Source organism: Scophthalmus maximus, chromosome 2 (assembly GCF_022379125.1).
Source record: "Scophthalmus maximus strain ysfricsl-2021 chromosome 2, ASM2237912v1, whole genome shotgun sequence".
In the NCBI taxonomy this organism is placed as follows: Eukaryota; Metazoa; Chordata; class Actinopteri; order Pleuronectiformes; family Scophthalmidae; genus Scophthalmus; species Scophthalmus maximus.
Window position 1 is genome coordinate 21803790 of NC_061516.1, and position 16211 is coordinate 21820000.

The window sequence follows — 16211 nt, forward strand, 5'->3', positions numbered from 1 at the left end:
AAACTCAGTTGGTCTTGGTGATGATGATAATGGTTTATAAAAGACACAAACCCAAACATTTCGCTTGGCGTGGGAGTCTGCCCACACCAGATGTGTGACCACGCGCAGACTTGGTAAATGGCTTCATGTTGACTCCATAGATATCAGAGATCTGAATGGGGTTTATTTTTATTGGTATGAATGACAAATAAATTGAATATGGGTGAGTTGTGCTTCCAGACTGCGTCGTGGAATTCCTGCTGCGTTTTTCTGCGAGGAGGGACATTTTCACATTTGTATTGACAGTCGCTGGTATTAGCCAAGCTTTTGTCCGTCCTCTGTGACTGTGCAGCGTTAATTCAGTTGTATTGATGCATGTGTCTGCAACGCCGACCGGAAGTCCTATTGAAAGCCTCTCATCCATTGATCTCTTATGTAACTGTGTCGTTACTGTTGGCCATTTGTTCCTCATCGTGGCATGCGTCTGTGCACGTGTGTCCTATGTGTTTGTCATATTGACGCCCCTGCTGCACAGATCTAGTCGTGCGAAGCTCTCAACACATCCTGCGTACTTCCTCTTTCATGTTTTCCTCTTTACATTGCATTTACATGCAGTGTTACTTTCACTGGTGCCAGGGTCGTAATCATCGCGGAACTAGGCAGCTACCAAACCTGGTTTCCTGTGCCAACACAGTGCAACAAAGGAAGGTGGTGTGTGCTAAGATTGTGTGGCACTGATAGCAGTCGCGGGGGCTCAGTAAAAAAACACAACAAATGTTTCCAGTTTCCATGTTTTTTTCGAATCCACCAAAGAACTCATTTAAACTTTGTTCATTTGGACGCATGTAGATGTCTCAATCAAGCCGTTACCTCAACTGGGATGTTTGCACTGAGAAATCAAGTCAAAACTAGATCCCTTCGTTTCTGTTGACTGTATATTTTGGGCAAGAGAAACATTTTCGCCAAAGCAAAGCATAAAAGATTCAATCGCAATCACGTCACTCTGGCCGATAGTTCTTGTTTTTCTGATGGGCCCTGCGAGTAATCCAGAGGGCTCCTGAGGAGGAAAAATAAAAAAAGCGTCTGTGTGAGCATGTTGGGATCAGAGCTTATTCTGCTGGAAATTCCCCCTCTTTTCGGCAGTCATTGTTGGCAGGTATGGCTCTGCTCAGGCTGAGGAATGTGTTGAACTACTTCACTGTTCTTTTGGAGGGTGGGGAGGGGAGGAGGGCCGTGGTCCCTGTTCAAGGGTAAACTCCTGCTCTGCACTATTGATTCCGGCTCCCCATCTCTCTTGAAAGTGAATGAGCACTTGTTGTGTGTGCTGCGTGTCTCTGGAAGCAGTGGTCTCTCTAGTCTGCAGCACCTGCTGGACACCTCAAGTCCACGGAGGATGCTCCACAGCTCCTATGCCAAGTGTTACAGAGTCAGAGCATTGGCATAAACCAGTAGGTGTGTGAGTGTGAGTAATGTGCAGGCTGTCAGATGACAAAGTTAATCCCTAACTATCCTCTGTAAGCCTACAGCCACTGTTCAGGTATGTGTGTCTGTGCTTTGTCTATGTATTTATGCGTGCCAGGATTTGCATAGAGAAAACCCGCAGGAGAACAACCGGTTCTTCCTGCAGTGACTGACGTGTTTGCAAATGGAGTAACACCCTCCCAGGCGCACTTTGGCGTCAGACACCAGCACAAACTAAACTGGATCCAAAAGGCCATTCTCATTGTATAATGACGTTTGTGCGTGTCCACTTGCGCAACCTAAATTTGGTTCCTTGTGTTCCCTCTGTTGAGTCTGAGCGGCCAGAAAATAAATGGTGAATTCTTTTGACTTTTTCTTTCTTTCTTTCTTTCTTTCTTTCTTTCTTTCTTTTAATGTTATTTGTTCATTTATTCCCTTGGATTATACATTTATTGAAAATAAGTCCTATAGGCATGATGCTGTTTAAAACCTTGTAAACGATGAGTAGGAAGATATATTTCTGATTGTGAAATACAAAATGTACAATATTCTTTTTGTCCGAAAACACACCCAAGTTTGTTTGTAATTGTAGAATGCAATGGTCATCAAAAAAGTTACAACAGCTTCTTGCTAAGAACAAAAAAAAGGAGAAGATGAGTTACTGCCTCCTGATACAGAAGAAATTAAATTGACTGAATTAAGAAACAGAGAAGAGGAACAGAAACCCTGTTCCCTGGGCTGTGAAATGGTCACAGTCATTGCTGCACTTTTCCTCGAAAAAGTCTCCTCTTCTAGAAGGAAAGGTATAATCACAATTTCCTCGTAATCCGAGTGACATGCTGTCAAATATTCTACTCAGACATTTTGTCAGTCAGCAACTCCAACTCATGTAAATGAATGCAAACACGGAGTCGCTCCCGCTAGTAGCTGTACGTGCTCCTTTTAGATGATGAGGCTCTAATGGGAATTCTGCAGAATTAATGTGCTCAATCAGTGCGCTCGGTGCATGTGCATGTATCAATTTCAGTTTTTCACCGGGCATTAATTGCACTGACAAACACGGGCATCTTGCAGTCTCGTGTCTTCGATGTAATTTGGCATTCAGAGGATGTTACAGGAAAGGGAACTTTGAACAAAGCTTCAGTGTATGGCTGCAATTTTCCTTTCTATATAATTTAAATAGATGCAAAACAAAAGCACTCAAGTGAAGAAAAAAGACACGCACACACCCTCTCCTCTCTGTACGTCTCTTAATGTTGAGTAGAAAGAGTGTGTGTGTGTGTAGGAGAGGAGGGGATAGGGAGGTGTGTGTGTGTGTGTGTGTGTGTGTGTGTGTGTGTGTGTGTGTGTGTGTGTGTGTGTGTGTGTGTGTGTGTGTGTGTGTGTGTGTGTGTGTGTGTGTGTGTGTGTGTGTGTGTGTGTGTGTGTGTGTGTGTGTGTGTGTGTGTGTGTGTTTGTTTGGGGGGGTGTTTGACTAGCTCAATAAAAGGAGCCTTTCAGCTGGACTGGAAACAATTTCCAGCCGAGGGGACATTTATACTAAAGCTTTTCCTTGCCAGCATAGACTGTGTGTGTGTGTGTGTGTGTGTGTGTGTGTGTGTGTGTGTGTGTGCGTGTGCGTGTGCGTGTGTGAGTGCGTGTGTGAGAGTGAGTGCTTGTGTGTGAGTGAGTGCGTCACAGCAGCCAGCTAGCAAGAGTCAACTGTCCCTCTTCCTGACACATTTCGGGGCCATGCTGCCATTTCTAAATCAGCGTTTAAATCAGTCCCGTTATTTGAACGTCCTGTGCCAGCGCGGTCAGACGGAAAATATACTTACTGAGGGAATTAGTGGGTCAATGTTGAGACTCTTCAGGTCCCAGGCGCACACGAGCCGCAGAGAGCAGTCTACCAAAGGTCAAGCCCCATCCGCCGGATGTTCCAACGGGATCAGCCGGCCTCCGGCCCTCACTTTCAAGCCTCTAACACAGACCTTAACTCTGCTGTGGCTGCCCAATTAGAGACTTTACTTCTTTCATGCTTTGGCGAATGTAGATGGTACGGCGAAGCTTTTGTACCTGGACCTGGCGTGATTCTGGAACAGCGTGACTTTCTTCATGGTGTCGTAGCTTATATTAACTAAGTGTTGTTTCGCAATCAATTAATCTGTTAATTTTGGTGGTTAATTGATGTCTTTCAAATGTCTGAGGAATAAGTTGTTCATTAACAAAGTTGTTCAGAGCTAAAAGTGAAGAGAGTGGGTTTTGGATGTGGTTAGTGCTGACACACCTCAGCATAAGGTTCTGGGTTTGAACCTTTCTGACTGTGGCTCTGTGTGAAGTACTTAGACCAACAACCATTCACGCAGACGTTCACGTCTATGGGTATTTTGGAGTCTCCTGTTAACTGTGTGTGCTGGCCCTGTGATACACTGCCGACCTGTCCAGGGTGAACTGACACAAATACCATAATAACCTCATGGGTATTGTGATATTTAGAGCTCTCCACCATGTCATACTGAAACAGAGCTGAGGTTACTAATACTTGAGGCCATTATATAAAGCTATAGGATCTTTACGTTCTCCATGTCAAGCTGTATTGTTTCTGTGTAAAGTGACATTGAGGACAATATTTAAAGAAGAATTCAACAGAAAGGGGGACGAAGCGACTCCGTAACAACTCTATCATCTGACTTGTAGCGGAGCAACGGTTGCTAGGTAACCATCTCAGAAACATGTGTGTCTCGTATCTACTAAGCACCATCTAAACTAGAGCCCTAATCCTCAGCTGGTCCGTGTCGAGGCTTTTAGTGAGTTTGCCACATACGTGAACAGTATAGATGGCAGTAATCCTTCTCATTTTCTCATATCTTAACTTTCTGAGCAATCCGAGGCAAACTCCAGTGTATTTATCGTGATGTAGAGTGATTCTGATCCTAATGCTGAGGCAGTGTAAAGCTTACAGTGTCAAGTGAAATTTGTTGGAAAGGGTGATGCAGGGAGCTGGATGGTAAAGAAGGCAATTAGCCTTTTCTGATTCTTTGATATTCACACAGATACAGAGCGAGAGAGAGAGAGAGAGAGAGAGAGATGATGAGGCCGAGGTCCCCAAAGAGTTAACGATATAGCTCCAAGATGAGGGAAGTGTGTGTGTGTGTGTGTGTGTGTGTGTGTGTGTGTGTGTGTGTGTGTGTGTGTGTGTGTGTGTGTGTGTGTGTGTGTGTGTGTGTGTGTGTGTGTGGGGTATGTTTGGCCTTCATGCTGTCCTGCACAAATTTGTCACTGCACGTTGGATGCTACGGAGCACTCTGACTATAAATATCTAGAATGATCGCAGCAGGGGTTGTGTGTGTGTGTGTGTGTGTGTTTCATGTGCATGTGTGTGTGTGTGATCTTATCTGAATGAGCGAGCAGTAATGAAGCATTGGACCTTGCACTGGAATGATTAGGGGCTTTTCATCTATTTTTTTTTCCTGGATTGCCTGTAATGAGGATGTATTGGTTTATTGTAAGGGAAGAAACAGAAGTTTGATTACGCAGAGGACACCAGATATTCACCTATAGTTTCGAAAGTGAGATTTCTGTGAAGTGGCTTCTCTGAGCTAGATATTTGAATATATAAACAGTTGAGGAACAAAACAGTGGCACTCACTGACTCTATATTCGTATCCAGTGTGGGTTTTGAAAGCTTGGGATGTTTATGTGTGTGAGTAAGGCTGGCATATATTTTTTGCTAATTTTAGCTGACTTCCATTTACCTTGGCACATAATTGCGCAGTCAGCTGATCTGAGTACAGTTACAGTTCATAGTGCAGCGTAATTTAAAGCTCACAAGAACCATTGAGGCCCAATGATTAATCGAAAAAGGTAACGTGTTGAATAAACAGGGCTGTGTCTGCGGAGCCACGGTCTACTCCGTGTACAAAGTGGTCTCAACCTTTAAGGTGCCTTGTTTTCCCGGGAAACCTCTTGATTATGGTGACGCAACTGGCAACAGAGCTTCCGGTAAACACCCCCCACCCCCTCGTCTGATGATATTTTTTCTGCCTCGGTGTAGAACAATGTTTGTTAGAGATCCCCCTCCCCCCAGAGTGGAACTGGTTTCCTCCACTGTGTCCCCAGTGAGGCTGCCTTCTTCCTGCCTTGCACAACACAAACAACCAGTGGCTTAATCAGATCTACAATGACTACAATGGAAAAAAACTAACAATAAAACACTGAGAAAGCCGCTATAGATGCAGGCCTTACGAATTGCAAACACAGATGTTCGCCGCACACAAAGTTCTTGTCTGTTTTGATAATTAAAAGATTTTTTCTTGAATGTGAATCTAGATGATGTATTCTCTCTCTGTCTCTCTCTCTCTAATTATCGAGGTATAGCCAGAGTTCTGCGATACAATAAATGCACCAAATAGTAGCTCTTATACGACAACACCATAAACTGCCTTTAAGATAACCTTAGAGCTGAATACACACATTTTCAGCAAAGTCATATCACAAAGTGAACTTTGCAGTTATCACAAAGATAATTTTGTGTATTTTTGGGGTATAATTTCATGTATGTTGCAGCCAACTGTGGCTCGCAAATCTCAAGAACCGTTCAATCTTATCGGCTGCACACTTGGGAGTGTGTATTGTCAAGGGCCAAAGGAAGTGCAGTGTCGAATTTGGTGCGATACTTTCAATATTAATAAGCTTTGATTAAACAGGCGAACAGCGCTCTGCCTGCTGTGCAGTAGTGGGGGCGGGGCAGCGCCTCAACGGAAGTCTGTGCACCGCGTCGAACACGTCTTATCTTACGTCCACAGTGTGTCTTCATCTCAACAGTTCACTACAACGATGGGAACCTTTACTGACCACAACCAAACTTTCTTTGGCCGCAAAGTGCTCGATGGAGGTGATTATGTCAGATTACACGACTGATGTGGTTGATGTGTATTGCGCAGAACCTAAGAAAGACACACAGTGTCAAGTGTGAAGTTGTTTGTACGAACAATTCTTGAAAAGCAGCAATACCGCTTGGAACGGGCACTGCACTAGTTATATTATAAAGGATCGCATGGTGTCGTTTCTGTGTTATAATCTCTAATGCACCTACTCTTTGCACCAAAATGAGCAACTCTGGAAACGTAAGTGCCTTTTGCCCGGCTTTAAAAGTTGGGTTGAGCGTTTTATTGTAATTGTGTGTGACTTATATTCCTGTTAGTGTTTTAGGTGTAAGCTACCTGGAGACTCTGGATGGAAATTTGCTTGTAAAACTTGTTTGTGTTTGTTATGTTCACTATTTCAAATGCGTAGAAACCTGCATCTATTCCTGTCACTGCATGCTGCTTCATTCCCGAGTAGACCTCGAAATTGCGAGTGTGTGCATGTTCATGTGCGTGCGTGCATGTCTGTGTGTGTGTGTTTGTGTGTGTGTGTGTGTGTGTGTGTGGTAATAATACCCCTGGTTGTTTCTGTCCAGTGCCATCTGGTGAATTTCAGCACAGAGGACGTTTTAGCTTGCCAGCAGTCTCTATCAGTGTGCCCCCCTCTCTCTCTCTCTCTCTCTCTCTCTTTCTCATACACATACATGTGGACACATTTTTTTTCCAATACACACACACACACACACACACACACACACACGCGTCATCACGTGAGTCGTGACTGCAGGGCAGTGCTCTTTTCAGAAGGAGAAAGGGAATTGCAGTGTAGTGAATGTAACCGCCGTTCCTCCTTCTCTTGCTCACTCACCCACTATATTCCATCAGTTTATCCTTTCAAGACTTTATGTTGATGAAGAAGTTTCACAGCAATTTCCCAGAGCAAAGGGAGACTGCTGTGACAAAATGTCTGCCCAGCAGTCCAAAACCGAAAGATTTTTAATATGAAATCAGCAGAATAAAGTGAATAATTCTTACATTTTTGGGGATCTGAAACATAAAACATATCCTAATTATTTTCTGGGGATTGACTTTAATCAGTTAACTTATCAGTTCAGCATCATTTTCATATTTCACATAAGCCCCCATTTCTCTGTCAATTGAGCTGTGAATGTAAAAATAGATGAAATCAATTTATCTGTGAAGAGGAAATAGATTCCAGTATCCTATTTTAGTTGCACAGGAAAAAAAAGAAGAACAAAACATGGAAAAGCACGCGCTTGAAAAGGACAACCTGAAAGGTTATAAATCGAGCTAATCCTGACTACAGGGCATCATCTACACACTGCCAGGGAGACCACCAAGGGAAGAGGATGGGGGGTGGGGATGTGTTTGTGGAAGCGGAGGAAGGAGGAAGGGGGGTAGACAGGGGAAGGCAGAGGTCACCGCAGGGTAGGTAGTTCTCTTGGGTGGGAGTGAGGGAGAACAGCATGGGGACGCTTCATTTGACTCCAGGGCTTTTACAAAGCGGGGGTCAGGAAAGCGTGGGGAGGAAGCCACACCGGTGAAACACCCTGTGATGGAGTGGAGTCGAGCGAGAGGAGGAGTGAAGACACAGGGCTGCTGCAGAGCAAATGGTAGGAAGAAGACAGGAGGTCCTTTCATCAAAGATCATCAGCCCTGTGTGTGTGTGGTCCCTTCCCACCAGCAGCGTGCTGGCATGTGGCCTGTTGGCCTTTGAGTTAGTGCGTCTGTGGGTCACTTTGCGGAGTTCCTAAACAGGTAGAATGTAGGCGACGGGGCGGGAGGAAACTCGGCTACACTGAGACAACCAGAAACAAAGCAACATCTGGCACAAAGTCAAAGTAGCACAGGTTTGTGTGCCCATATTTTGGACATTAACAGCTTCATGATTTTATTTTAAGCCCTTGGCCCGCAGTCTGCTCTGATTGATCAGCTGGCCTACTCTGCTGTGATCGATTGGTCAATAGCTTAGAGCTTGTGTCAGAATAATCACTCCCCTTTACCCAGAGGCTTCTCCCAATCAGCTGTGAACACCAGCGTAGCCATGGTAACAGTAGTGTCGGCACTGCCGAACCAATTTGAGCCAAACTAGTCGGAAGGCTCGCACGTTACATGTTACTTGGTGATGCTGGTGCTTTATAGAAATACAGTAAGGAATGCAAACAAGGTGTTTTCAGCAGCAGTTTTCTGGCCTGGCCTTTGAAACATAGCAAACAAAAAAGCTACAGGACAAACAAAGGCAAAGGGCAAAACCTGAAAAGCACGAGATGGGCACCCTAATTACAAGGCAAGTTTATTTGTAAAGCACATTTCAACAACAAGGCATTTCAAAGTGCATTACCTTAAACATTAAAAGCATTGGGAAGAAACAGATAAAATCAAATTAAAATAAAAACATGTTAAAGTAGAATAAGACAGGTGATAAAAGTTACAGTGCAATACAAGAAATGCATAGATAGTATTTACTGAAAGGCAGCGGCAAACAGAAATGTCTTCAGACTTGGTTTAAAAGATCACGAGTTGCAGCAGACCTGCAGTTTTCTGGGAGTTATTTCCAGATATGTGGAGCATAGAAACTGAACGCTGCCTCTCCATGTCTAGGTCTGACTCTGGGAACAGAGAGCAGACCTGTCCCAGATGATCTGACAGGTCTGGCTGGTTCGTAGCAAAGCAGAAGTTAAGCAATGTATTTTGGCCCTTTCAGTAACCATTCAGTGCTTTGTAAACCAACAGTAGTATTTGCTTGGTCTTAGTGAAGGCTGTATTGATTACATTTACATTCAAACGGTTTAGCAGTTTTGGGTGAACATTTATCCTAAAAGAACTATCTAGAATGAACAGATTTCCGGGGCCTCCGCTGCCTTCCCTGAAGCAGTTTTCAGTTTTTCGTTCCGTCTCCCGGCCAACAGTCAATTTTCTCCCCATTTACCAGACACAAAAGACTGAATGTTACCATCCATTGTGCTGGTAAATTAGGTCAGGGTGGATTTTTTGACATCATGTAACTCTTCAGTGTGCTGGTAAATGAGAGTGAGTTGGAAAGTGAAAAATCTGGTTTGGATGTCAGAAGGAGGCTTACGCTTTGTGTTATTCTCCGAAATAACTACTTTGGATGACGTGTCTGTTTGACCTCATCAACACAAGTTTTTTTAGTCGTTTCCATACTACCACACCTGCAGGCGGAGTGAAGAGCCCGCGGTCACAGCGAAAGACACGGTATCAATTATATGTGCACATTTTTGCATTAATAGTGAACTCCCATTTTGACACATGAAAAATGAGGAATGAAATAAGAGAGCTTGGGTGCAAAGTTCAAACCGTACAAGCCTACTTTGTCTCCTCCACACAGCTGACCAATCACTGCCTGAGGTGGAAGTCAGAGTCAGGTTGTGGGTTTTTACGAAAATTAAATTCAGATTTTGGGAAAGGAATGGTTTCAGGAAGGGTTTTTCAGACGCCCTTCCCGCAGCCAGAACTACACAGAGAAGAGTTTCAAAACAGTCGTCCATTTCCTTTTTTCTTTCACACAGTTTTCAAGCCTTCAACTTCCTCACATTGTTTCTTTTTCAGGTTTTTTTTGCGCAACCAGTGATGATGCGTCTTTATTTCATTGTCTAGCACCCTGTCATTCTCTGTCTCCTCTCTTGCCTCATGTTTCACTGGGAGAGAGGGACAGACGGTCTAGACGCTGACGGGGAGGGGATGAGAGGAGAATCGATTGACGCATCGAAGAGCAATTTCACGTCTCGGCCCACAGCTTCAAGAGCAGAGCCTCCGCAGCCACGCCACTGCACCACCAGCAGACATTTTTGAGTGTGCAGCACTACTATTTGTGTTAATCAATATGCAAAAGTATGTAAATGTAAAAACACCAAATAGTTAGCGGATAATCAGAAGAGCTTAGTGGATTTCATTGCTTCATTCACCCTCACGGTTCCTCTTGTCGCCGTCTCTCTCTCTCTCTCTGACCTTCGCTGTTCCCTCTTTGAATCCTCTTTGAGTCTCTCTCCGTTCCCTGTCGCACTCTCATTTCCTCCCTCTGTCCCTTGGGCTCGCCTCCAGAAGTGTCAGCGTTTCCTCTGTCCTCCCGTAGCATCAGCCCCCGTCATCACTATCGTGGTGTCTGTACAGCATCAGCGCTTTGGTGGTGATTGTGTGATACAGGACACTGCAAATCTCTGTTGTCTTTTTCTGTTGGTCCACTTCCCTTCTTGGTTTATTAAGGTTTGTTCTTTTGTGTTCTCATGTCTTGCTGTCTTTGCCTATTATATATTTCATTTCTCACTGTCACTGAAAGTATTTACTGGGGTTTTGTTGAGGACGGCAGAGCCTGATGTTGTGGATGTCTTCAACCCTAAACTGTTGTGGACGCTTTTAGACACTGGGAAGTGTGATTAAAATCTCGAAGCGGAACGGCCGTCTTTTTCTGCTAAATGACTTTCCTTCTCACTTCCATTTTCTTTGGACTTTTATATAGTGTCCTTACTACTCGTGTTGCCTATTTGTGGACAATCATCCTATAGACAAATGAACGTGAAGAGTCGAGTTGCTGCCAGACACTGGTCTTCCTAATCTGTTCTGACGGCCCGTCGCACTTCAAGACTTCCAATAACAGGCCAGTTTGAATTTGGAGAGATGTGTCCCACGCTTGGAGCAACACGTAGGGTTGAAGTTGTGTCATAAATTAGAGCCGCTAATTAATCTTTGGGAAATGAATTTGACTGTTGGCAGAGCATGGCCATTGCATTCTTTAATTATCAGTAACTGGCAAGTGTGTGTGTATGTTTGTGTGTCTTGAAAATATGGTGGTTAGTGTCGTGTGGCCTAATACCTGCTGCCACTTTTCAGTCCTTACCAGGGATACTGTATAGTACTGTAATGTGTGGTGTGTTTTTAAATCTCACTCCTAATTCACCACAGGCTGTAGTGGTCTTTACTAAAGGTGGGCCTGCCACACTTTTGACCAAAGATTAAAATGTGACCCAAATTTTTTATTGTTCCAGCCTGTGGTTGATGCTGCTGATGCAGCGTGGTTTTGTGTGCCGGCTGTTTGCGTTTATATGTGTCTCAGTAATGTGCATAGATTGGTAGTGAGTTTACGACTTTATTACCAATTTGCAATGGAGTTTGCTTTCGTCTCTGGAAAACAGGAAATAATGCACAGAATAAAGAATAAAATAAGACTACTAAACAGTTTATATGCAATACATACAAATGCTAAATGTGCATCGTTTACATTCAAATATGTCGGAGTTTGTACAGTGTACTATTTGTGTGTGTGAGCTTTTGTCCTTTATTTTCAGTTAGAAACATGAACATCTTCCGATGTGTACACATGTACTGGCATGTTTGCTTTTCACAGTTGACGTCAAAATCAGGAACTTGTGGTGAGGGAGACTGTCGACTGTGACCTCAGCTGTCGGAGCAAAAGTCACACCTGTTTTCTCCGTCTTACAAAAGAATGTGCCATCAATGTATGTGGAGAGTAAAGTCAAGTTTGGCTGATCCACCGACACCGTCTCTGTTTGAGATTCCAAATCCTCACACGTTTCATGTTGAAGTAATGGTTTGACAATTTGATCCTCTTTCCTGCTGACACTTGCATGACTGATGCCACACTAAATGTATTAAAGCTGCAGCAGCCAATTGGCTTAGCTTAGCCTAGCTTAGCATAAAAACTGACAACAGTGGGAAACAGCTAGCCAGACTCTGCCCATATAAAATGTTTCTTGGAAGGCCGTCGGGCCGCCCTTCTCATTTAACTCTTGGCAAGAAAGTGAAGGGTGTCTAAGAATGTCAACCTGCTCTGCTGACATTCGGTTTGTGCCGTTTATATTCACTAGTATCTTAATTTTTCTCCACAGCTGACACCATTGTGCCGACATTCTGTAACTTGTTAATGTGGTTTTCCTGTTTTTGTTGTGGAAACAGGAAATGGGTTTCACATGAGTGCAGCCAAACAGGTCAAAGCTGATAGAACTGCTATTGGGTAAAAATTTTAGACGGGCTCGAACCTCTTTACTCCGTTAGCTCACTCTGCATTGTGTGGTGGCACCTTCACACTTTCTCGCCTCATGACGTCGCACTGTAACGCCGTTGATCTCGCTGCTCCCACACACAGTATCCCATCCATGTGTTGGTTGCACGTGGATAACGTACAATTGTCAACTTCTTCTTTGGCATGTTAATTCAGTTGGCCCTGGGAAGTTAAAACGGCCATTTTGAAATGTGAGGACATGGCGGTGAGGGAGTGGCAGGAGGCTGGCATGCAAGGTAATAAACTTGCGTTAGCCTCTCGTGACGGCTCTGATCACAGAGGAGGAAGCCACATGAAGAATGTTTGATCAAACGCACTTACCCTGGCATCTGTCAGGAGGGAGAAATGCAACCCTGGGCGTGTGTGAGCGAGTTGAGCGAGGCGAGTTTTCAGAGACGGCACTGGGAGGGGGGAGATGACAGCATGAAAGCGAGCGCTACCTGTTTGGGGAGAGAGGAGAAGCAGCTGATGGATTAAAGGGTTATCTGCAGTTTTACAGGGAGAAGGGGGCGACGAAGAGAGGGGATGGAAAGCAGAGAGCTGTCAGGGACGCTGCCCGCTGGCGTGCTGTTGTAACAGCTGATCATGCTTGTGTGACAGGAAGCAAAAGAGAGGAGCAGGACTGGATTCTGGCTGTGATGAGGACGTCAGCATATCAAAGCATAGGACTCTTTGAATGACAGTACAAAAGGGCGAGGGCTTGGGGAGAAATACGAGTAGTATTTTGTTGTTCAGTTTATCCTGGTTCCCCCAAAACCAGTGTTGAAACGGCAGCAGTGAAATAATGACGGCTCACCCAACGCTTTCAGGCCAATGAAGGGTTATTGTTAATCTTTTAAGGAAACCACATTGAAATGCAAAGATAGTCAATGTCAAATAACGGGGTTTCCGCAATAATTAAAGCACTCTTTGCATGAGAGCTGTAAGTGGACGGTCACTTTACTCGGTGCAGTTAATCTGCCTCCGAATGTTTGATGCTACAGAAACCTTCATTTGCAAATGCTATTAGACCTGTAATGTAGCCCATTAGACGCCCGTGCCACAGGAAGTTAACGAGCGGCACCAGAGAGTGCAGAAAGGTCTGCGGCGTTGGCTCTTACAATCTCTCCGACGGTAGACACTCTCTTTAATCATTAATGGCTGTAATAGAGCTCAACGGGGAAGAAGAAGGCCTGGGCTTCATGTCCGCTGACCAGGACGCTCTCTTTGCACAGAAACAAGGAAACCGCAGGAGAGAAAATGTTTCTGGGATTTGATTCCGGGCAACAGGGTCGTGCCGTCAAGACCAAAATGTTAAAGGCCGTCGTTATCGTGTTTCTACTTTTTCAAACATTAAACCTGCCACAACTGACTTTCTGGACAGCGACCTTTGGGAAACACATCCAGCAGTTACAGAGCAACATAACTCAGTTGGCGTCTTGTTTCTGTCCAAACTTCTCTCTCGTTCATCTGTGTGTTTGATCTCTACGAACTCCTGAGAGAAATGTCCTGCTCTTTAGCTGCTACGCGGCTATGTTGACCGGAAAGGAGCTAATGTTGTCTGTGGGTCTTTAGAGCTTTTTCTCTGAAAACAGCTGCCGTACGTTGCTGAAAACGACGCCATGAGAATCGGTGACAGTGAGATTCATTGTTAGGATGAAAACATTAAATACATCTGCTTTAAGATTTTAGATGGCGCCGCATATTAAACAATTTTTTGACATGGCTTTTAGGGAACACACTTGGTGAAGCTGCAAAATGCCTGAAAATGCAAGCGGTTTCATAATTAAAATTTGAATGAAACCAATAATAATGCCTCATCCTGTGCCATTGTAATTGTATTATGTTTTTTGTACGACAGGTTTTGCTGTCTCAATTCCTTGAAAATACCCCCGGCCTCTGAGGATAAAAATTAAAGTGTTAAGTAGTAGAGAGATGCTGAAGCCATTGGGACGTCCGCTGTGCCGGAAAGATTGGAGCAGAAACACCCACAGGACCATTTTCTTTTAACAGACGCAAAAAACAAACAATCTGTTTGAAGAAAAGATCTGTTGTTTGTCCGTTAGTCATGTCACAAAACTTAACCACCCTGAAATCAAAGCTGACATTTCACACTTCAGCCATGCCGAGCCAAACATAGAAGCTGAAGCATCAACCCTTGTAACAGGAACCGTGAAATGTATAAAACAGATGTACACATGCTGCCACAGTGAACGGCTTCATAAAACGTGTATCTACAAATCTAAAGATATAAGACTGGTCAAAGAGACAGTGAACACACCTCCGTTAGTAGCCAAGTGTAACCAAGTGTATGTATTACAGCCAATATATTGACAAAGCTATAAATATATCCAGTACCCTTTTTTTTTTTTAAGAGAAGCCCCTAGAGCCTTATCAGCTGGGTCGGATAGTTGTAACCTCAGTCACCATTTACTACACCTGTCATGTACAGTATTTAGCATGTTCCAAATGTCCTGTTCAGAAGAACAACAGCAGAAAAATTACAGAAAAATGATGCTTCATTGTTGACAAAAGTACCAAAGTACCTGTAATCCTACGTCAGACCTGTCTGACTTTTTACAATGTTATGGTGCATTATTATTTTTTAACGACCGATTACATGAGCATGGTCTGAGAAGGCTTTTCGCATGGTGTACGTGCATAAAACAGCAGAGATGACTAACTAGCGCCCTGGTTACCATGAGTGTTGGCATGGCAACCAGCAGAGCGCGACTGTGGGCACGATCCGGAGTTTGAATTGATCAGTCCAGCGGCTTGTCTGGAGCTTTCCTTTCGCTTGAAAAACAACAAAAAAAGGGAAAATTTGTGTGAGGATGAAGAAAAAAAAAGCTTTGGAGAGCACGACTTACTTCCACAAATGATCGATCGGTCTTCAACCTTTCATTCGTTCACCTGTTCTCTCCATATTTCGTGGAACCAGCAGATGGTGCTTGTTGCATATTACAAACTGCGGGTGAAGTAGGTCGAAACAAACCATGACACATTAGCCATTACAGATAAGTGCCCTATAAAGATTGTTAAGTCAATAATAAGCAAACTTTGGCTAGGTCAAGGCCCTACGGTGCATTTCTACATCCTTACTGCAGTGGAAAGGTCTGATGCGTTGCCTTGGCTGACTCCTGTGAGGCAGATGTTTGTGCCATGTGCATGTGCTTATGTGTCTCGACACCAAAGCTATATTTGGGTAGCCTACAAACACATGCCAACTTTGTTTTGACTCCTGAAGTATATGTCTTATATGTCTCTGTTTATCGTGTTAAACCCTATGATGAATGTTATTGTGCTTGTTAAGAAGACAGAAATTCCAGGTTCCCTCTGTACCTGTCCCTGTTCCTATCTGTACGTCATCCAGACTACGAGTTATAGACACACTAACACAAAAGTGAGTGATTACAGGAGCCAGATTATTGTCATTTTATTTTTCATTTTGAGCCTGCACACGTTGTGTTTATGTAGTCGGGGAGAGTTTCATCAAGGAATCATAAATGGTACAAAGGCATCTCCCACAAGCTTCTTAAAATGCAGCTTGGAGTTTGGAGTTTTCATTCATCTTGTAAAAGTAAAGTTGACTGTTGGTGATGTGACGTAAACATAGCAAAAAGTGAAAATGTAACTTATTCTATTGTGAACATCTCCCTGGTTGCCAGGGGGTAAAAAAACAGCTCAGCTGGTACATTTATCTTCAGTTAGTAATGTGTTAGGCTTTAGAATAAATGTTGAGGAGACATCATTGTGGGGAAGGAAAATAGAAATGATAAATAAGTTTGGGAAAGTGCCTCAAAACTGATTGCAGTAATGCAGCACTCCCAACACTGTTGGGCACACTCACTCACAGAGACTCTGAGATTACAAATCCTTGCCTTAGGCTT

General features: G+C 43.9%; 1 protein-coding gene across 2 annotated transcripts in view; it reads left to right on the forward strand.

Annotated features, from left to right (window-relative positions):
• The window catches only part of ubl3a (ubiquitin-like 3a), a 32427-nt gene that overhangs the window by 5905 nt on the left and 10311 nt on the right, over positions 1-16211 (forward strand). Inside the window, exon 1 of one of the 2 annotated variants that reach the window (XM_035624800.2) lies at positions 6291-6313. The exons of the other annotated variant lie outside the window; for it this stretch is intronic. Within the exon in view, the coding sequence (XP_035480693.1) occupies positions 6308-6313 (6 nt within the window). The 5' untranslated portion in view covers positions 6291-6307. Of the gene's footprint in view, positions 1-6290; positions 6314-16211 lie in introns of those variants that run through there. 2 annotated transcript variants of the gene reach the window in all.